The sequence below is a fragment of the Bactrocera latifrons genome, unplaced genomic scaffold (assembly GCF_001853355.1).
Source record: "Bactrocera latifrons isolate USDA-ARS-PBARC rearing strain unplaced genomic scaffold, ASM185335v1 scaffold_47, whole genome shotgun sequence".
Lineage (NCBI taxonomy): Eukaryota > Metazoa > Arthropoda > Insecta > Diptera > Tephritidae > Bactrocera > Bactrocera latifrons.
Window position 1 is genome coordinate 537,061 of NW_017537123.1, and position 23,217 is coordinate 560,277.

Consider the following 23,217-nt stretch of genomic DNA (forward strand, 5'->3'; position numbering starts at 1 on the left):
TCGTTATCCAATAAAGACATTTTAAAGATATACAATTATTTCTCAATCGAAACTTTGTTTGAAACTTAAAGAGAAAACGTTTCTAAGGTAAGTCCAATACTATAAATAGGCAGACTTACCTCAAGAACTTATTTTTTTCGGGTGACTCTGCGGCCGGGTTGTGTGTTTGCTTTTGTATTTTGTTATATATTAGTTTGTGAGAGTTGACAGCCGAAATAGTTTTACTACGTGAATGATCACCAATGTTTAAGTTGTTACTCGCACTCGCACTCACACTTTCACTTCCAAATTTACTATTATTAGTTTTATTAATATTACTACGTTTACAACAATTAATAATTTTATTACAATCACAGTATATTGGTAAATTAGCACTAATAATTTGTATTATTATTGCGGAGGTACCTCCGATAACTTCGCCATAAGCGCATAAATCTTCAGTTATTTTCAATTCACTAACACTATCGAACTGGTGTTTATTGATCAAAATGTCTTGATTTTCACTGGCGTTTCTTAAACGCGGATCACGTGGTGTGTAGTGTAGAAATACTTTATTCGATTTACTGCCGTTATTGTAAGTACGATGATTGTTCGACGAGAAGGAGTTATTATTAAAAAGCCGTAATTGTACAAAGGCGGCCACCGTGATGTTGTTTTGGTTATTTACTGATGGTATTAATGAATCTAGGGGGGCTTCAGGGATAGCTTCACTGATGCGTGGTGCTGGATTGGTTAACGCTACTGTGGTTGTCTCAATTATAGATTTTATTATATTATTGCTGTTGCTGCTATTGTTGTTATTATTATTGCTTTCTAACACTGTTCTAATAGCTTTTAATATTTTTGATAATATTACAGTTAATTCTGTTCCACTGTCAGTTGCTACTGTTGCTGTTGTTGTTGTTGGCTTATAAAGTGATTTTATGCGAAAGTCATTCATCAAGAATACTAACTTCGATTTAATCGCGTTGTGGAGGAAATGTTGGACGCGTAAATTAATAAGCGATGCAATGAAAATAAATACAATGTCGATGAATAACGAAGAAACCGTCGATGGCGACAACGATGTGGATACTAAAAATGCGATGGGCACACACTCGACTATTAATTGGCTAGAATATTGCTTTGGGTTAAAGGCTACAGTTGTTTCTGGTACACTGCTGATACAACTGTTTTTGTTGTTCTTTTTGTTTCTGCTGCTGCTGCTGGGCGCTAAGGCGGCTGCGAATGTTGTTTCTGCTGACAATTGGTGTCTGACGAGCTTCGCTTTGAATTTGGTTGCACTATTGCAGTGCGGCGTCGTCCGCTCCAACAACGTCTTTGGCAGAATCACAAGCACCGATAGAATCCACATGCGGCAGGTAGATTTCCCTAGGTTGAGCGTATTGACCAATTAAAAATATATACTCGTAAAGTTCACCGAAAATGGCTCAAAGTATTTTACATTAAATTTTTTTGCATAATTTCATTTTTTTTTTTATAACTTTTGTATGATTATTTTTTCATTATTTTGCTTTAGAAAAAAAAACCGAGAACAAAATAAAAAACAAAATAAAACGAATTCAAATGTTTTCTTCGCGACTGTCTCGCAGCAGTGTTGTTTATCTAATAAGTGTGTAAGATTTATTTTTATTTTTATTTGTATTGACTTTTGCAATTCAACTGCGTCTTTTTCACTACGTTGCTTTTGTTATTATTATTTTTTTTTTTTGTTACCACATCTATTTGGCGTGTGTCAAATACACCGGCAATCTTGCTGCGTCGGGTTCATTGTTGAAAATCGGATTTATTCTACAAAGAAGCAAAATAAATTGCAAAAGTATATTTGACGAGCTCGTTGGAATTGACTAATATGCGCCGATAAGCTGGTGGCTGATGCTTTGCACTGCAATTCTTTGGTGATCAACTGTAAAGAACGGTAAAATCAAATATAGGTAACAGATTTTTCATTTGTTTTTAATTATTGATTTTAAATGGATGTATGTATGTAAGTGCGTATATTGCTTTGGCATTCTTCGATTATATAGTAGAATACTTGAAACATTACCTAAATATGTACATACATATGCATGTTTGCAATAAAATTATTGACAACGCCTATTGAATATTAAATTTATATATAAGCGTACTATTATGAAAGGAATGGTTTAATAAAATGGGTGAAACGGTATTTCTGTTAAAGCAGTATGTTCACACTGATACATATACATATATGTACATACATATATGTATGTATATAGACGTTGCTTTGATATTGGTGTAATTTTTTCATTTCCGGAAGCTTTTTTTATATTATGGGTTTGAGACACCACAAGCCAGATAGCGTAAACACAAGTCCATTGATTTGGTGTGATCATCATGAAGAAAAACTGAAACTAAAAGCTGTGCACATTTTTTGAAACATTTTAAGAAATTTGGTCCGCTTATCAGAGATATTTTCATCGAGATATTACCAAAATAATGTCCATGTCCGGTCATTGGATTTTGTATGAAAATGTAATTAATTTTGTCCAGTTATAGCAACCGTCCAGTTATGAGGACTGTCCGAATCGGAGAAATTCACTGTATATCGATCAGAAATTTTGCACTCGTCTGCTTCTCACCAAGACGCTGCTCATATATCGAAACCGCCGATATCGGACCACTGTAGCATTTAGCTGGCATATGTATAAACCGAACGATCGGAACCAAAAGCTTGTGTGGAAGCTTTGTTTTTTGACGAGATATCTTTAAGAAATTCGGCATGGACCATGAAAAGACAATTATACATTCACAAAATTAATTGTTTAGATCCGCCTACTGTTGTACATAGCTTTCCCTATATACTGACCGATCAAAATCAAGACAAAGATCTTTTTATTCTCTTTTATGCTATAAAAAAAGCACCTGTGAATGATAAATTAGTTTCGGTGCAGCTGAAGTTAACATTTTTTCTTTTCTTCATAACAAAATTCTTCGACAACAATTTCTCAAAATTTTCGCTGTATGGCTGTTGAAGCAGTTACAAGTAAATGAATGTAAATACAAAATAAAAGCACCGTAAGCTGCTTTAGTTTTGCACAATACTGTGCACACAAATAACAACGTATGCCAATATTGCATTCTCGCCAATATCCATTCCACTATTTTCAAATACTCATCGAATTATAGTTCACAGCATACAATTAATAAACCGTTACCATACAAATTCGTAGACATGAATTACCCTTACTTCAAAAATAGCAGATTCCGCTTTTCATACTTAAAACATTAATTTTACCATTTTCATTTCACTAGAACCTTGAGCTTGTCTAGTTTTAACTAGATTTAAGTTTGCATTACTTGTTGTTAGGCTTTGAACAAGCAGACTCAATAAATAAAAAAAATTATTTGTTTATATCAGTATTAAAGCCATATCTCACAGCTTATCTCTGTAACCTCATTTATATGTATATAAAGTTGGTAGTTAAATATACAAAAAAAAAAAAGAGTGGTTTTATGAGTTGCATGTAAGAAAAAAATATATTAATTAATAAATTAATTTAATCTGTAACATCAGACATCAATTATATTTATCTTAGACGAAGACATGTCTTAAGAATTATATGTTTACATACATACATACATACATGTCGCTTTTGATTAAGTACAAATACCAAATTTCACATACACTAGCCCCTTAAACTCTGCAACACATCAACACCACGTGACTTGGTCTAAAAATAAAATTATTTTCTATCCTTTATCTTTACAACCGCGACTTTATGAAAAGATCATGACCATATATCATTCATGTTGTTACATTAAATTCGTTCCGATTCCGGTCCACTTATACCCATTCACTAACACGCAAGAAACCCGAATATGTTTTACTGCCCGAAGAGTTATTGTCTCACTCAACGCGCAGTTGCCTTACCGGCATTCTGCAATTAATCTGTTTCGTCATGTGTATTTCTTACTGTTAACCGCCGATAGTACTGCTTGATGGGCCTGCTCCATGCCGTGAGTAACCGTATAACAAGACTGAAATAATTCAGCGCGTTATTAGATCGGCTAAGCGCGGCAAAAAACTATTCTCCATAAAACCATAACAAAGGCCTATGCATATCTACTAGTGCGCGTTTGTGTGAGTGTGTAAAGATGATGATAAGCGTACACGTTCGAAAGATCGGCTGTTCGCAAAAGGGAAGCGAAGTCGACATGGCTAGAGTGCCCCTCCAGTGAAACAACAAACTAAACTCGGGCCTGTCAGAAATTTCATAGTTTGATATACACTTTTCGAATTAAAAATAAACTAGGCTAAAAAGGACTGTTTGTGCTGGTTGTAAATTGAATTTTCAAAGAGCAATTTTTGTTTGACTTTCGCGATCTAATTATTTCATCGTTTTAACGTTAATTAAAAAAAAAGTGTTTATTGAGGTGAGGCTTAATGTACATATGTACAACAAAATTCACCGATAAGGACAGTCATAACCGGAAAGCTCCCATAACTGAACAAAATTCATTATATTTTCATACTAAACCAATTCCTAAAAACGGATATGAATTCGTTACAATGCCCGGACGTGGATATTATTTTGGTAATATCTCGTTCAAATTATATCTGATAAGCGGATAAGATTTCAATTGCACAATTTATTGTTCCCGCTTTTTGTATTTTTTAGGAACCATACCCAAATTGATCATGGCAAACTAATTGATTTGCGCTGGCGCGTTAGGCTCGCTGAGGCTCAAGGGATGGTTCGCATTCTTTTTGTTAGTTTAGTGGAAATATAGTTCTGTATTGGAGCTTCGGACTCTAAGACGTCGTTTTAAACACAGTCCACTCCCCCATATGTGGACCCTCCTCTCTTAGCCGAAAAAAAAAACACTGTGACGTGGGTGTCCGATTATGAGGAATTTCACTGTACACTGAGTGCGTGAAAACGCTTTATAGTTTCAACGAAAAATCGTTGTAATTTGTGGGTTTTGGAATAATTTTGAAATATTATTCATTGTTGAGATTAGTCTATTGGCTGAAAGAGCAGCTCATTGAACTCGATCGCCGTTCAATTCTATTTGCTTAATTTCTCATGTGGAAGCGTGTGTGCCTATTTTTAAGTATTCATTTATTTGCTTATAGTTGTTGACACTAATTTAATAACTTTACTTATCGGCGAACGTCATTTTATGCGAACATATGAATATACATGTGTATGTATGTGGGTTAGTCGTTCGACTATTGTAAAACTTTTAGCGATGGTGATTTTGTTACTATTTCTATTTTCTCTGATTGTTTTGTATGTTCCACTGTGATTAGGGAGGTGATTGTTGTTTATGTATTTGACAAAGGGCCACGCGCCTCACTGTCTTATGCTCATAGTGCGAGAGTGATATTTGAGTGCTTTTGTGAAGATATCGACTTTCTTGGTTTGATTTTGCCGCATTCCGAAATTATTTCATACTGCTTAGGAAAATCGCTTGGTATAAGAGTGCAATTTGTAACAATTAAGGAAGGACTAAGATCGGATATAACCGAACATTTCATACTCAACTTCCTACTTGCAAGGATTAAAAGCCGTTGTAATACTTTCAGGTACATAAGGCTTGTTATTTATGTATAGGGGGGCTTATAACTCGTTTTAATTCATTAACAAATATACAACGTTACTAAGAAAAGTCACTTTCTCAATTTTATTAAGGTAAATCACATATTGGCTAATGTACTATAGGCGGTATAAAGTCACCTGGAAGTTCGAAAATCTTTTTATTAGGTTTTTGGGGGCTAAGGGAAGTATTGACTCGATGTAACCCATTTTTAACACACAGACATACAATATATCTTACTCAAAAGGTCAACAATAGGTACTGGGGTCCATATTTTCGGTACCTAGCGACTTGGACAGGTTTGGTTCGATTTGGACAATTTTTGGTCGTAAGGTGACACAAAAAGCGAATTGTTGCAAAGTCCTATCTTGTTATATTAATTGCTTCATGGTTTGTACTATACTATAATGGATAGTTAATGAATCAAATGAAATTTAAAATTGTGTTCAATGGGAAGTAGGCGAGGTTGCAGACCGGTTTTGCTCATTTTCATGCAGTAACATGAGAATTTCCGAAGAATGCCATGTAATGATTTTTGTTGAAATCGGTCAAGGAAGCCTCGAGATATGGGATTTAACCTAAAGGAGTGTGGTGCCATGCCTATTATCAAAATTTGATTAAGTCTTCTTTACAGCACTCTCCTACCATCTCGGGATTAAAATTTAATGCCTCTGTATATTTAGCTATTGATCTATCGCGCTTTTAGTAGTTTGTAACATTTTCACACAGTCGGCGGAAGTTCTTATAATATTTTCTAAGTGAATTTGGTTATTGTAGCTTTAGTGGTTTAGGAGATATGTACATTGAACCTATTTGAGGGCGGTGGCGCCCACTTTTTCAAATTTTTTTGCCCACAGGTAACCCTAATTACAGTTCGATATCTTAATTTAGTGTTTATATAGTTATGGCATTACCATATCTCAATTTTTACACAAGTTACAACTTGCACGGTCAGACGGACGGACAGACATCAGACAGTCTTGTCATCCTGACTATTTAATACATATTTATATATACAACTAGGTAATACAAACAACCGTTACGTCAACAAAACTATTATACTCAACAGCAAAAAGTTGCAAGAGTATAATTATATGGCGGTGTGCTAATAAAAAAAAAAATAACATTTTAAAGTTGCGTTATTTGAATTATGTCTCTATGCGATACCTTATCTTGAATTTATGGTATGCTCTAAAATTTTTTAGAGGCCGCTTCTTTTAAGAAACTCGAATTAGCTTTCGCACTATCGTTGTTATATCGGCCGATTCGTATTTGTTGTAATAAAAGTTATATTGCATACAGTAATTTGTGATACACATTCTTAAATAATAAATAGATGTACTTTAGATTTGATTAACATATCTGATGAGCTTGATGATGTTTGAGAAATCCCTTTCAAGTGTGTGTAATTGACTACAGTAGGTGCCAGTGGTATTCACACTTGTTGATATGCGATAATTTTCATTCCGATTGCGTAAAGCCATAAAACTAGTCATATTCAAATATTAATCGATTTATTCACAGATTATTGTTGTAGTTAGCTGTAATTAGGGTGGTATAACAATTACAATAGCATCAATGTGCTTAATTTAATTTGTATACGCATGCAAAAAAGTGCCCCTGCGAAAATTTGAGGACCAGGTGGTCTTGCATTTCGTGGATTGGAGTGAGTATTTTGTGTTAATTACTGTGAAAAATTGTGTAAATAAAATATTTATTTAGAGGTTTAGCCTTCTTCGTCTGTCCGTCCCTCCGCGGATATGGAACCACTTTAGCAGGTAGCTGACATTCAAGCAAACGGATTAAGTCAGTATAAGTTTCTTCATAAATTATTTTTTCTTATTAAGTATCTTAATTTGATTTGAACGTTGCTTATATCAAAAATAAAAAAGAGTGCTATAAGTAATGTTCCTTTGAAGGATATTACGATCTCGGTGTAGCCGAGTTAAAGGAATATTTTTCGAAGGATGACAAATTGAAAATAGAATCCCTTATAAAATATAAGAATTGTAAAATGTTATGGCAAAATAATGAAGATGTTAGAAATGGGAAAGATTACCACGCTTTGACGAATGAAGCCTCTAATCTCTCATTATTTTCTTCTTTATTCGAGATATTTTGTGCTACAGCGATATTGGTAAAAGAAATGTAGTTACTATAAATTTTTTATGACTTTTTTCTCAAAAATAACGACACATTTAACTGATGGCATCGAAATCGCATAATTTGTTTTTACAAATAACTTCCCAATTCAAATTGAAAAACATTTATGATCAAAAAAAAAAAAAAAGATTTGGTACAACCTTTTTAGTCTATTTATGCTCAGAATTTTAACTAATATACATATCTTAGTTTATTCAATGAACTTATGCTTTATACAAACATATATGCTAAATAAGAGACAATTGAAAACTTTAACCGCTCTCGTTAAAAATCGACTTTTTTAGTTATGAAACTATGCATGTAAATGAACGATACTCAAATATTCTCAAATGTGTGAATTTCATTGGAATACGCCACGTTAACAATACAATCATGTCTATACATTTGATCTTTGATGATGTTGACTTTCTAACACTCCAAATATAATCGCAAACGTTTATAAATTAACTTTTTATAGGTCAAGGCAACTAAATTCGGGAAATATATAAACGTAGCATATTTATGTGTTTGTATTTAACGAAGTGAGCTACCGATTGCTATTGGTCCAATCAAAAATTCTGCAATTTTTCAGTTTGAGACTAATATTGAAGTTTTGACTAAATAAACAGAATAATGTGCGGGACATGTCTCTCTGAATTTGTCGAAACAAAATCAATATCTTAACTAGTTATTTGTTCTTATGTATAATTTATTTCGAAACAGGTTCCAGCTACTGTACTGTTCCAACTTTTCCAAGTACCTAAACCGTGTGAGCACTTGGACAATGGTGAATTAAGTTTTATTGATAAGATATAGAAGACATACAGATAACTTATCGCAACGCTTCTCTTTACAAATATTTCGAAGGCTTTCGCAAGCAACCGCGCAGGCTTATGTGAGTCTACTCATCATTGTACAGGTACTACCTCAGCGCTACTGCGCTAATAAAAAGCCAACAAACCCACTCGCTCAAAATAAAGAGTAAACAGATGATTCTCTGTTTAAATTAAAGAATGTTAAAGAATAAATATAATACGTTTGTAGGTTGTTTTTTATACATGGGATTTGTTAACCCTAACAAATCTGGAATCTGGCAACTCACAACTTTATTATGCGCAAACTTTTAATGCAAGGTCGTCATGTGATCTATCGTGAGACTGAGACAACTATAGGCACTTAATATGACAACGTGACAGGTGATGAATTGTGGATTTATACGTATGAGACCGCTTTCGATCAGGTCGCACGAAGCATTTCAAAGCGAATGGTTGCTTCTTTGCTTTGGAACAGTAAATTCTGAGCGGTACACAACCATTTGATTGGCAGTTGTCTCTCCACTCTTCTATCTATACAAATTATTTAATTGTCTGATAAAGCAAGAATTTGATTGCACTATTTACGATTTCTATATTTCAGAGATCCTTTGTGGTTTCAATACGTATGTATGTACATTCATTTGATGTTCATATTTTGTGTAACGATGGTTAAAAGTAAGTGGATATTTTATTATCTCGAACACTATACGCGATAAGAGCCATGTGTGCACATACTTGAGTACAATAATCATATAACACCCAAGGGCTAGATTTCGAAAGCAACAGTTTAAATACCTGTATACCAAAATATTTCCACTTTTAATTGAAATAAGGTATCTCAACGTAAATGAGTGTTCTGTTATGGTAACGTAAATGCTAGTATAGAAATCGAAGAACAAATCAATTGAATGAATTATTACCTTTTCATATTTCATCCAAACAGGTATAACATAACTTTTTATTTTATTCCATATTTAGTTGGTCTGTAGGAAAGACAGGCATAATAATAAACTTCCAAGGGCACGTCGTTTAGTTACACTGATGTGCATGTTATTTCAATTGCTCTTTGCAATTGGCTTATACGAGTGCTTGCATGAGTTAAACCTTCTCCTCCCTTCGTTGGAAAAAGAATGCAGGACAAATTTCCATGTAAAACTATATAAATGATTAGGATTTCTAGAAACGATAAAATCTGGGTGACTATCTGTCTGTCCGTCCGTGTGTCCATGAAAGGGGCCGAGGTCTAAATTAGACGATGAGCGTGGCACTATCCACATTTAGGTGAAATCACATACCTCGAGATTCGCCCAACTATTTCAACAAGATTTTTTGCGTGACATTCATCTGTTTTAAGGGTATGCCATTTTATCACCAATCCAACTAAAACTGTTCAAGTCCCTAGGTACAGAATATTTGGACCCCAGTACATATTGTTAACTTTTACCGCAAATATAAGTCAAAGTGTGAGATATATAATTGTAATTTAGGGATAATGTCCGTCTGACAATGGTAAAATGGATTGAATCGGGAACCCCATATACATACCTAATACAGCGATTACTTGTTAAAAATAAAACTAAATTGCGAAAAATCCGTTTTAGTTAGTTTTTTATTTGTTAAAGGGTTTTCTCGCCAACTAAAGCTAATTTGGTCTATGTAACTTAGGATACGAATGCATTGGATTGAATCGGCAATCAACGAACCAGCGGCACCTTATGTCTTTTACAAAGTGAAACTAACATTTATTTAAAAAATTTTAAGAGAAGTATTTGAAATATTTAATCTAATTGCAAATGCTTTCTTTAAGTACCAAGCCAAGAGGTATAAACGACCTAAACTTAGGATTTTGTTGACCGTTGTTGTTGTGAACTTTTTTAACTTAAATTGTGAACCTATTAGTGCAGTACACCGCCTAAAACAAAACAATATAGCAACAGCAACTGCAGTAGAGCTCAATTTCATTTTTATTTAGTTGATTGATGTGAAACCACATTAACCGCAGAGTTAATTGAGCGTAAGCTTAGTAGAAACATGAGCCTTGCTTTAATGCTTAGCGTTGTTATTGTATTCGTGAATGCTATGCAAGTGATCTGGAATCACTTAATTAGTCACAAAACGCATGAAGCGAATGGGTGGGGCAATCGTAAGAAGGTGCTAATCCATCTGAGGCTCATGTGTAACTTTTCCGCTTATTTTAAGGCGTGCAACAATAAATACAATACCAACGCTTAATGCAAGTCTACACATGCCTTATGTTCATGAGGGGTATATACATACATACATATGTATGTACATGGGAAAGGACAAATAGGACACGGTTTAAATTAAAAACGAGCCTTTTATGTTGGAAAATTATTTTTGGGGCAAAACTGAAATGATGATTCTATGAATGAATCTCAAAGTTTAATTTCAGTATTATTCAATTTTTATAATAATCAACTTTTTTTTTTAATTGCCGAAAAAGTGCTACACTCTTCAAATAAAATAATCGAGCTAATTTTTTCATCTGGATCTCCTACTATACCATACACACACTTAAATATAACGCCTAAATTCAGAAATAAAATCAATCTTGCTAGAAGTATAATTTTTAACTGTGTATGACCAATTCAATACCGATCTTACAGGCTTTATTTAACCGCAAATGGATTTACACATATCTTTACACAATAAATTTTTGTAAGAAATTTGGAATGTCGAATAATGTCCCATAATATTATTGAACATATGCCCGTATCTACATTATATGTATTTATATTTGAACTACTTTCTGTATACTTTATACTCACACTTACACAAATACTTCTGCAATATTTATGCAGAATGGCGTCAATTCCCTGTAATTGCGGCCTATAAATTCAAACATTAAAGCCCAGTCGATATAAAAATGTAAATAAATTTATATTTTTATATTTACATGACCTTGTAAAGGTTACAAGTATTTACGAGCTTATAAAACAATGAAATTGTTATCCTAAAATGTCTGCTTATTTTTGAATTATTCTCATTTCAATAATTTTGGTTTAATCTACACTGCCAGTGTAAATGAAAACGGTATTAAAGTCAACTGTGAATCAGTAGGTTGACATACTCTAGCTGTGCAACATTCGCCAACCCGCTGTCTCGTAAATCCTAAAACGGGTCAAACAATCAAGGCGTTCTGCCTCCCAAATTAAATTCCTGTCCCAATACATAGCAAGCACTCTTTTGGGGAGGTTGGTGGCGATAATCAATTCAACGTGATACTAGTCAAAGTGAGACTCAAGGAGAATATGCAATGGCATCTCATTACCGAACTTTCCATAAAAGAAATATGTAAAAAATCCTTGCTAATCGATGAAGTGTGAATATAGAAAAAAGAAGAACAAGAGCACAAACCCATATGTATGTTATCCCAAAAAGCCGAATATTGGAGGCAGAAAATATGGATACAAATATTTGTATACAGTATTGCAGGATTCACAAATTTTATTTTTAACCGAAGCACTTTGTAAAATTAAAATCGGGGTTTTATTTCATTCCGCTGCTGTTATATTTCGAACCATGTGTATTAGAGTGCTTCAAATGCATTCTTTATATTTTTTCCCTCAAAAGTTAGTGATTGGCAAACAAAAAATCCTACTTCAAGCCAGGCGCTGTAGCTTAACTCTAAGGGGCCCCACTTTTTTAGGTTCCCATACATTTAACATAGGAATTACCGTTTTTTCATTCAAACTAAAATTTCGCCAACTAGTTTTCGTTTCTCAAAAATAACCATCACATATTCATAAAGTTATTTTTTCAAATTTCAAAAATTCCCGCGACAAAATTCTTATTCTCAGAAGCTTTTTGTATTTTTATTGAAAAAATTTCAAATCACTAGGGCAATTCAGAATCTTGTGCATTTGAGTTTGCAAAATTATGCAATTGCAAATACTTACCATCAACAATGAACGTCTTTTCTGTAATTTCTATGCAACCCTTGCAAAGACCATTAATTCACAGCTGATCGGTGAAGAAAAACATTGTTTGTAAACAAAATTTTCGCAAATTTTACAAATTAGAAAATATGCTGAAAAAAAGTTTCAGGGAAAATTAACTGACGCTTTATTTGATGAAGCTGCTGAAGAAATTATGGACATTGAAGGTAAGAAATATTTTTATGCGGCACATAGCACATAGCACAAACTTCAAATGTCTTGATTTTTAATTTACAAAATTTACAAAAATTTCTCCATTTCTTCTCTTTGTTTATAATATTTTTATTTTTGACAGCAGCTGATAATTTGCAAACCAGGGTTGCAAATAATAAAATGGCGTTTTAGTTGCTTACTTGCGAGGGTTTAGCAGGTGCATCGCTATACATTTTGTTAGTGTAAAAGCAAAAATATGCTCGCTAATTTGCAATTACAAAGATGCAAGACCATTTGCACCAGATTCTGAATTGCCCTACTATGTTTAATCGTCTAATCGAGATAATCAAACCTTGTCGCACAAATTTTTAAAGTTTGAAATGTGAAACGAAAATTTGTTGGTGAAATTTTAGTTTGAATGAAAAAACGAAAATTCCTATGTTAAATGTATGAAAACATAAAAAGAAAATAGCGACCCTTTAGTGTTAAGCTACAGCGCCTGGCTTGAGGGAGGATTTTTTGTTTGTCAACCACTAACATTTGAGGGGGTAAGAGTTGAAAAAAAATTAAAAAAAATTTTTTGAAGCACCCTAATGTGTATGTATTTTATACTAATGAGTTAAGTGCTCATAATCCGCATACTTTTGAGAGCGCGCAACATTGTTGCAGTGAAATGTTGCAAAATTCTTTGCTTAGCCGAGAGCTACGCCAAGGGGAGAACAATACTATACTGTGTGTCACCACGTGTCTGAAGATATACATGCTGGTATGCTTTCCATAACTCATTAGGATAGGCCCAGTATAGAATTATAACAATGCTGTGCTAAGTTGCAGCTTTTCAGCGGAGGCCGAACAAAAACGTGTGGAATGAATACAAATATGAATTCATTTAGAATTCGTTTGCATTTTGTGTTAATTATAATGCAGCAACCAGCAATTGTTCCGTATATCACGTCAAAAAGCTTCTAGGTTCTCATGCGAATTCCCATTGTGAATGGGAATATGCAAACCCAAGAGAGTCTCTAAAAGAGAAAGGCTCATAAATTTATGTATGTACAAAGTCGCTGCTTAAACACCCACATACGAATTTCACTTTAATTTATATAATGGAGAGCGGCAAAGGGAATCCTACTGATTCATTTAATGTTGCTGGAGTGTGTATATACCCTTTTAGTGTTTTCTTTGGTTAGATTGAAATCCTGAAACCGTTGTTCTAATATACGAGGTGTGTGAGGGTAATGAGAATTTTCGTTTTTTGAAAAAGAAAATATTCATATTGTCGCCCATTCGATATGACGCCTTACTTCTTCCAATTTCGATTTTTGGGATAAATTTCAACCCTTTCAGCGATTTTCATCTAATTGTAATTTTTATAAATAGGAAAAAGCCACACGGAGCCATATCTGGTGAATATGGAGGCTGGGGCTTCGGTCAAGAATTCAGGAACAAGGAACGAAGTGTGAATATTTAACAAACAAACGCGGGTATTTTTCAGACACACCTATAATATAATATACCATAAAATCATATAAAACACATATGAGTATTTTATCAGCATTGGTGCCCTATCCTTGCTTGTCAGGAAAGGATTATCCCCGAATTTCAATTATACATATATCTCACACATTGACCAAGCGACAAAAAGAAAAATGGGGGACACATGTGCAAATGCAAATTATATGCTATACAAGCAGTAACCGCCATATAAATAACGGCATATAATGAGACCTTGCAAATCATTGTAAACACAATTCGGTAATCAAAGGCTTTTGCGCATAAATATTTAAAAATAAAAATAAATTAAAAAGCGGATTAACTTTTAGAAAATTTGCAGCCGTTATTATATTTTAATGTATCCATATCATTAAAATATATACACATAGAGTTATATGGTAAAATTTCGTCAATATTTCGTTATAATTGAAGCCTAGATAACCCAATCTCGATCATTCGGCCGGATTGCACTTTAGGACAACCTTAACATGGGAAAAGTATGTAACAGCATAGTAAAGAAACTCTCCGAGAACCACATCTCCGTCGGTATATATTGGATTGAAGTGCTAAGTTTTACCTTTTCACACATTTGAATTGTAAATGTTTCGAAGTAATCGACGCTAATCTCTACAAATCACAACTTTGACATATACTATATGTGCATATGTATATGAAGTTTTATGCAGAGATATACATATGTATATGGTATATGGGAGGTATGTACTTAAGTGCCGCGAATTTTGAATTTGCGTGGGCCATGGTGAAGCTACCTCGGACATAGGCAACGTTTATCGGCGGTGCAAAATGTTCTTAGAGAGACGCGAAGATATGAATGACCATGAGGCGACCCCGAACCACGTCAATAAAAGACAACAGTAATGGTGTGAAGAATATAGTAGTGGTCAATCGAGGTGTAATCGTACCCAAGGGTCGTACGGTCAATAAAGATTATTACCTGCAAGTTATGCGCAATTTGCGCGAAGCTATACACCAAACTCGGAAGAACAAAAATTGGCTAACGCATCGTTTCTTGTGTGGGAAAATGTGGCCAAAAACATCACATTAATGGTGCTGTAGCCGAAAAATTCCGCAGACCAAGCTACAGTGATTTGTTTGTTCACAAAACTGAAGAAGCCTATGAAAGGACGATGGTACACTAATATTGAGGATATAAGAACTGCATCGATGGTGGAGCTAAACAAGATCACCAAAAATAATTCTTTTCAGAATTTTGAGGATTGGAAGAAACGCTGGTAGAGGTGAAATATATCTGGGGATGATTATTTTCCTGAAAAAAAAACCACAATTCGTGATTCGTTTTGAGCAAATCTCGTATATACATAAGCATAGCATTTGACAGTTGCCGTAACAACTTGGCGTCGCCGGTAACTAGTTTTTTGGCCTAGCCAAATGACAATACCAGCGGCTAATTTAATTTACACTTTCACTAATTTGATTTTCGAAACTTCCGACACACTTACACATTTATGTACGATACCAGCCTCAACTTTTGTAAACGTGTAATGTAAGCGTATAAATAATAATAATAGCTTATGTAAATGTAGGAACTGTGTATATAAGCATTTACCTTTATATGTACATATTTCTAGTCTTTCCGATATTATCGGTGTTATATCATATGGTGCAGGCACAACGTGGGTATTCTTAAATGGGTCATAAAGCACGGAAACGGAAGTTGATGCGCCAACGCTGGTCGTACGGAGCAGCGGTCGCTGGACTTTAGAGTGAAATAAGAAATTCTACTACCTCAGCTTTTCGTGCGGTCACAAGAAGGGTGAGTGTATTCAAAGTACGACCACTGGGTATGACTGAATGCATCTACGCAGGAGCTTATGCCCGCCTATCGCGGTAATGTTTTATTTTTACATGCAGACGTGCCAGTTACACTTTCATTTCTGTTTTGATCTCTATTTTTCATTTTCCAGGCCATGTTGTAAATCTATATTATATTTTATTCCGTTTATAATTTGCATTTATTTTGTCTACAATTTAACAATTTACGTAATTCGAATTCCGCCGACTAATTTCCTTCAGACTTCATCCAATAGTTATTTGGCGAATTTAAAAGATTCATTTTGCATTCAGCGTTTATATTTACCAACCTACATACCATCTTTCGGATTATCCGCACAGCTCTGATGCATAAGTGGCGGCATCGCTGAGGATACTTAAGATGAAAAGCATATGATAGAATAACCCAATCTCAAGGTGGAGGGCGATGCGACGAGTAAATGGGCGTGTAAGGATCACTAAGCGACAAGATACGATTTGCCAGCGGTGCTCGAGTGCCGCCTTGTCTGCTGCTGCTGAATATGCTACTATCAACAGCGTTGACGCCACAAAGCCACCAAATCTAATTAGCTTGATGGCCATAAATCTTCAGCATCTCCTTGATGTTCGTCATTATAACACTTGTCTACTTATTCCACTTTGTTTGGTTTCATCCTATGCTTTTATGCATTAACTACGCTGATGTGGGTAGATAAAAGGACTTGCCATCTAAAAATTTCTTACACACTTACTTAGCCGCAAGTAAGCTTTGAGTTCAGAACCACTATAAGTCAACCTTGCCAAAATCTCACCTGTTCATTGTGGTCTAAAAGTAGTATAAAACAAGTAAGAATGTTCATTTTAACAATGTCACGAAAGAATTCATATCGAAAAATTTGAAAAAGTTAACCAGAAGATCGAAATTTATTAAATCAGTTCCTTACATATGGAACGCCAAACCGCATAATTTTTGGTAAAACTTGTCCACGTAATTTATTTAAATTTCACACATTTTGACCATCCTAAACGGTTTAAAGTTAGCTGGAAAGTCAGTAAATACATAACTCCCTGATTGACTGCCCTTACAGACAGATTCGGCATTAGGTTTGTTAAACAAACGAAAGTTCTAGTTAGTTTGGTATATGGCAGTTGGAGTGATTCGTAAACCAATTCCACTAATTTTCGGCATAAAACTAATATAAAACGTAAACTTAATTTTGCAAAAATATTTTACATATTGACTGATATCTATTGATTTTATCTATTATTATGAACAGAAAAATATGATACAATGTTCTCTGAGTTTCATTAATGTACCACACTTACCATCACCACTATATATGTATGTATATTATATAAGCAGCAAAGTATCGTGATAATAGTTATGGAACATTCAACTGCAAGAGCATAAATATTCATAAATTGAAATATGTAAGTAAGTATCTATTCCTAATTTGTAACTGACACATTCCTGACCGAAATTTAACAATTGTCATTTCGAAGAATCAGTTGTTTAAATGTAAAAAGGCTGTCTAGCTAAAAAGTTTTTTATTGGTGGAGTAGTTTCTAACATGACTAGTCAGCCTCGGCGATGCTCGAGAGAAATGTTTTGCGGAAGATTTATGGTCCTTTGCGCATTGGCAAGGCTGAATACCGCAGTCGATGGAAAGATGAGCTGTACGAAATATACGAGGACAATCAAAGGATGAAAGAGAACGCTCCAGCTTTTGGAGTTTTCGATTCAGTACTCGCCGGTGGAAGCAGGGGAAGAGGAAGACCTAGACTCCGTTGGAGAGATCGGGTGGAGAGGAACTGGTTGCGCTTGACATCTCGAATTGACGCCAAATATTGAATAGAAGCAACCACTGGCGCACTGTTGTTAGTTCGTCTATAACCGCATACGCGGTGTATACGGCAGTATAGAAGAATTTTATAACCAGTTCGTTTTACTGAAAGACAGTTACCTCTTGCCCACAAACATATGTACATATGTACCTACAACTTGCAACTTTACCACATGCAGTTATTGCAGCACTTTTTAATCTTTTGATGTTGTTTTTTTTAATTGTATGGACGTTTGTGCACATGTTTAGGAGCATATTTTTTTATACCTCGCATTGTAGACGAATGTACGCCACGCCTGATTTTTGACTCGCTCTGTGTCGAGTGGAAAATTACCAGCGGCAACAACAGCTGATATTTGTGGATAGATGCCTACAAAGGAATCTCTTGTATGGTGCATATGACATAATGAAAACAAAAATGCTGGATTTCTAAAAATATTGTATGTACTTATGTACATATGAATGTAAGTGTGTATACACTCCGAGTTTCATGATGAAACTTAATCACATATCACATACATACATTGGTATATACAGCACTTACATGCGAACACATGGACACTTTTATCTGCATACATACATATGTATATTATGTAAGTATTTGACGTCAACTACATATGTATTATTGAATCTGACCTAGTTAAGCGCCTAATAGCGGGTAATTGGATGACTTAGTATGTTTTCCCATATCATATTCTAAGCCACTTGAATTATTGCCTACATTTAGGGAGAATACGAATGAAACAAAGAAACAAATTGGGTACAAAAACCAAAACATTCCGCGAACCTCGTAGTTTCGACCGCCACCGCGAATGTAAGCATACTGCCCATGAATTATTGTTGTATGACATTACACACAGACGAGATTTATTTTTATTGAACGATGATAGTGATGGTTGTAAACAAAAACATAATTTGATGCTTTCCGTACAAAGAAAGAATTGACATTCTTACATCCTAGAACTATACACAAGTGCGTGTAAGAGATATTGCCTCACCAAATTTCACTTACTAAGGCAAATCAAATTGTATATATGTACATTTTATACGTAACTCACTATCGAGATAACCAACCTTAATCCAAGTCATGCGCAATGCAATAAAAAACGCAAATCAGTTTAGGCGCCCCTGTCATCATAATAAAATAGCGGTGAATGACTGACTGACAACCAAAGAGCACAACATTAACGTCAGTGAAACGTAAATTCCTCAATGTTGAGTGTTTTTGTACAAATATGTAAACATGGACTAACTGTTTTTTTAAGTTTCATCTACACGTAAGTAATTATTATACCCGAAAATATGTAGATGTACAGATATAAATATACATACTATATGTACTTAACCAAACATGTGAAGGTACATGAATGTATTAATATACTATATATGAAATCACGAGACACAAACAGCTCATAAAAAAGAACACAAGATATATATATGCATTTATACAGACATGTATACATATTTTTATAGATAATACAGTGAATAACCGCTCTTTAGGACGTACTATGGATGTAATTTACAGGCAGTATCTACTGCGAGGGCCTTAGCTGATGTCTCACTGAACTCTAATATATAATATATACACATATGCATATTCTACACTTATGACATGGATGGGTTTAGTGAAATCTGCAGAATTAAGGCATCTTCAGCTAACCGAATAAATTTAATCTGTTGATAAATGCTACTTTCTGGTGTGGTAAAACCAGGCAGATACAAGGGCAAAACCATTATCACGATATGCGGGTCTACGTAACCCGAACGGACACATATTTTTACTCATATACCAAATGAGTAACATGGACACTGCCCTTTGAGAAACTTAAATAATCAAATCAATAAAATACAATTCTGATATCAATCACATATGTATAAACACAATCGGCTTTTTATTTCTAGGCCATTCGATGTCAGTAGCATCGACTGTGCCGCCACTAATAACCACAATTTCGGATGTAAAGGGTGATTCAAAATTAACGCAAGACGTGTCTTTATTATTGAAATTGAATAATGAAGCTTGGACGATGATTTTTCCTTTTAAGCGAAACACATTTTCGACTTTACGGATTTGTTAATCGCTAAAATTGCCGCTTTTGGGGTTCTGCATCCACAACGTGTCATTGTTTGGTGTGGATTTCGGGCTGGAGGCATAATTCGACCATACTTTTTGGAAAATAAGACTGGTTCAGAAGTAACTCTTAGTAGTGTTCGATATCGAGATGATAACCCAGTCCTTTTCTGCTGAAATTGGATGATATTGATGTGGCTAATATGTGGTTTCAAGAAGATTGTGCCACATGTCATACAGCCCTTAAAACACTTCAATTACTGCATGAGACATTTTGAACCCTCTCGTTTTGGTGATCAGAATTTGCCCCCTAAATCGTGGGATTTAACACTATTCGATTTCTTCCTAAGGTGTTATTTAGCGCATGCTTTAAAGGAGAAGATTCAACGTTGCAACAATAAAATCCAGGCACATTTAAGCAGAATAGTTATGGAAAATGTCGATAAAAGAGATGGCGGCTATTTACCCGATGTTTTATTCCATGGATTATGTATTTAATCATACTGAAAATTGTGTTTTCTATTTAATTTCAATCTTCCGTTAAATTTGGGACACCCTTTATGTGCCATCAGTCTTTCGTTCATCTATTCAAATTGCTGAAATTATAAACCGAAAACAAGACCTAAAAGCCGTTCAATTAAAATACGACTTGGATGCTTGAGAAACTTGATAAGCAAGCTTATGTGTATACTCAGATATTTGATTCGAATTATTGTGCTTCTCAAATGAAGATTGCATTTGTCAATTAATAAAAGAAAGAGCAGTGAGTGTCGATAATCGCGTGCACTCAGACTCATTGCGGTATGTACCCCGCAATGAAGCATCAAACTAGTCATGAAATATACTGTTTAGTTTAGAATTTCCTTTGGACTAGTTATAAAAACACCAAACATGTACTTATGTATGTATGTACATAGTAAAGATTAGAATCTCAAATCAGAAATTAGTTTTTACTCCATTGTTAAACATTTATTTAATTTTATCGATTATTTCTCAACCAAAAACTAAGCGTGTGTTTCATATTTTTTGACGTACGACCAGACGCTTGTAGTGTTTGAAAAGGATATTCGCAAAATATCTGATCGATATCTTAAAAAACGAAGGACTTATATGTAATGCACATATATGTAATGACATACAGATAGACAGACAGACGGACATGGGTAAATCGACACAGCTCGTCACGCTGATCATTTATAAGTAAATATGTACGAGGTAATAAAAAAAATAAATTTTAATTGGTCTACATTAATGTGTCTTCTTTAAAATAGTCCCCTTTCCGTAGATATCAGAAGCTGGTGGGGAGCTTGCCGCGTAAATTTCAAGCTGTCTTGAAAAATTGGGGTCACACAACAAACTATTAACGTGGTAATGAGTAGTATAGTATTTTTTTACATTCTCTCATATAACCAAATATAAATATAAAAAAAAAATCCGAAACAACATGGTTTAAAAAATGTTTTTAGTGTGCTATTTCTCTGGGGTTAGCTGTATATAATAAATGAAAAAGCAAAGCTGGGTTAGGAGATGACTATGAAATAAAACAACTTTTATCAAGAGGATATTGCTGAAATGTCTACTTATGTACATATGTATATAGCTTCGTCAGCACGTCGCCAATACAAAAGACCGCACATGGGTAAATGTATGTATGCACATACATACATATATATGTATGTGTTTTATATTGTCGAATATCAGAGTTCACAGCTGTTTGATTTGTGTCTGTATCGTTTTTGAAGCTTCCAGAAACAGGTTCTGCTAATTACTGAGACTGCAAAGTGCGTCCAACGACGTGCAGTCACCCAATATATTACATCCACATGCACATATGTATTGTATGTATATATATAGAGTATATGTATAAAAGACATAAATTCACTTAGCATATGAAATAAATTCGACACTATGTAGATACACAGTTCCATATACATACATATACAAATGTGTAACTTTGTAGCAAAATTGCCTGGCAATTATAGAACGATTTTCCAATGGGTTTCAATTAGACCAATGGCTTTGCGCCATAATCCAACTAGAAATGTTTAGCATATTTTTTGAAAAGGTTTGAACTGTTGTCTGTATGGCAAATAATATAGTTGATTTTTGCTTGTAGCACAACTGATCAGTATTTGATCACAGATATTTTTTAACATTTTACTGTTCTCATTAAATATTTCTCTTAGCTCCGAATGGTTCACTTTACATCATATGTAACCGTCTGGAGACCATATCCGGTCAAAACGTAAGATATGTATATGTAAGACAATATCATCCCTTAAACCCCATATGATACATAAGTACACCAATTTCTATTATTCTGAAATATAAGATCTAAAGTATGTATCTATGTACCATATGTACATATGTAATGACGGCGGAAAAAAGGCAAGTTGGTAAACTTAAAATAATTATAGCACATTTTCGACTTTAAATAACCTCAGAAATGTGTGTAGCTGTGTAGTCTCATTTCTGAAAATATAATTATTACATTAGCACAATTACATATTTCGCTTCATTTACATTTCAATAGGAATGAAATATGTTTTTGCATTGGCATATACTAAGTACATATGTACATATTCGAAAACGTCTACCGGAACGGAGTTAATTAGGTGTGCATTTTTATATTCCGTTGTAGCAATTAAATCACTTGCACTTAAGTTGTGTGAAAAGTTTTAAATAAATAATGAAATTTTCATTTAGGTTCAATAAGAGTTTTTCTCAAGTAATGGAGCGTCCTGATACGGACTCATTTTTTTCTTTTCTTGCAACCATATAAAATTTCACAAAATTTTAAATTTAGTACTAGATTTGGGGGCAAATCGATCTTCTAAAAATTACGCTGTCCCCTTGATTCTACCCTGAACTGACTATATTAAGTCTGCCACAAGCAACGTCAGAGACCCTATAAAGTATATACAATCGTTTATGTATGTATATGTACTATATATTTAGCCATATCCGTCTGTCTATTCGCTTTCGTTTGACGAAATATTTTCAAGAAATTTGACATGGAGTATTGCGTAAAGAAATGGTGCAATCTCCTACGATTGGTGTTCAAATCAGATTACTATAGCATAGGGCTGCCCTCAAACTGAACAAACGGAATTAAGTGCTTATATTGAAAACTTTTCCATTGCACGAGATATCTTTCAAAAAATTATTATGGTTTATTGTCTAAGGAAACGGTGCAATCTCCGAAGAAATTATACAGATCAAGTCACTAGAGCATATAACTGATCTATCAAAGTTCTTCTATGGAATCTTTAATATTTGTGATGGTTATTATAGACTCGGTGCAACCATAATACATTTTTTTTCATGTTTTGACTTTCTGTTGTATACTTCTGTACTCCAACTACATATATCAGCATTGTCAC

General features: G+C 34.2%; 1 protein-coding gene across 3 annotated transcripts in view; it reads right to left on the reverse strand.

Moving 5' to 3' along the window:
* LOC108973265 overlaps nt 1-23,217 on the reverse strand; it is a 30,617-nt gene that overhangs the window by 3,277 nt on the left and 4,123 nt on the right. For 2 of the 3 annotated variants that reach the window (XM_018940390.1, XM_018940392.1), the window contains exon 2: nt 120-1,906. In XM_018940390.1, the coding sequence (XP_018795935.1) occupies nt 120-1,354 (1,235 nt within the window). In that variant the 5' untranslated portion in view covers nt 1,355-1,906. Of the gene's footprint in view, nt 1-119; nt 1,907-3,649; nt 3,986-23,217 lie in introns of those variants that run through there. The other variant, XM_018940391.1, reaches the window with a different exon arrangement.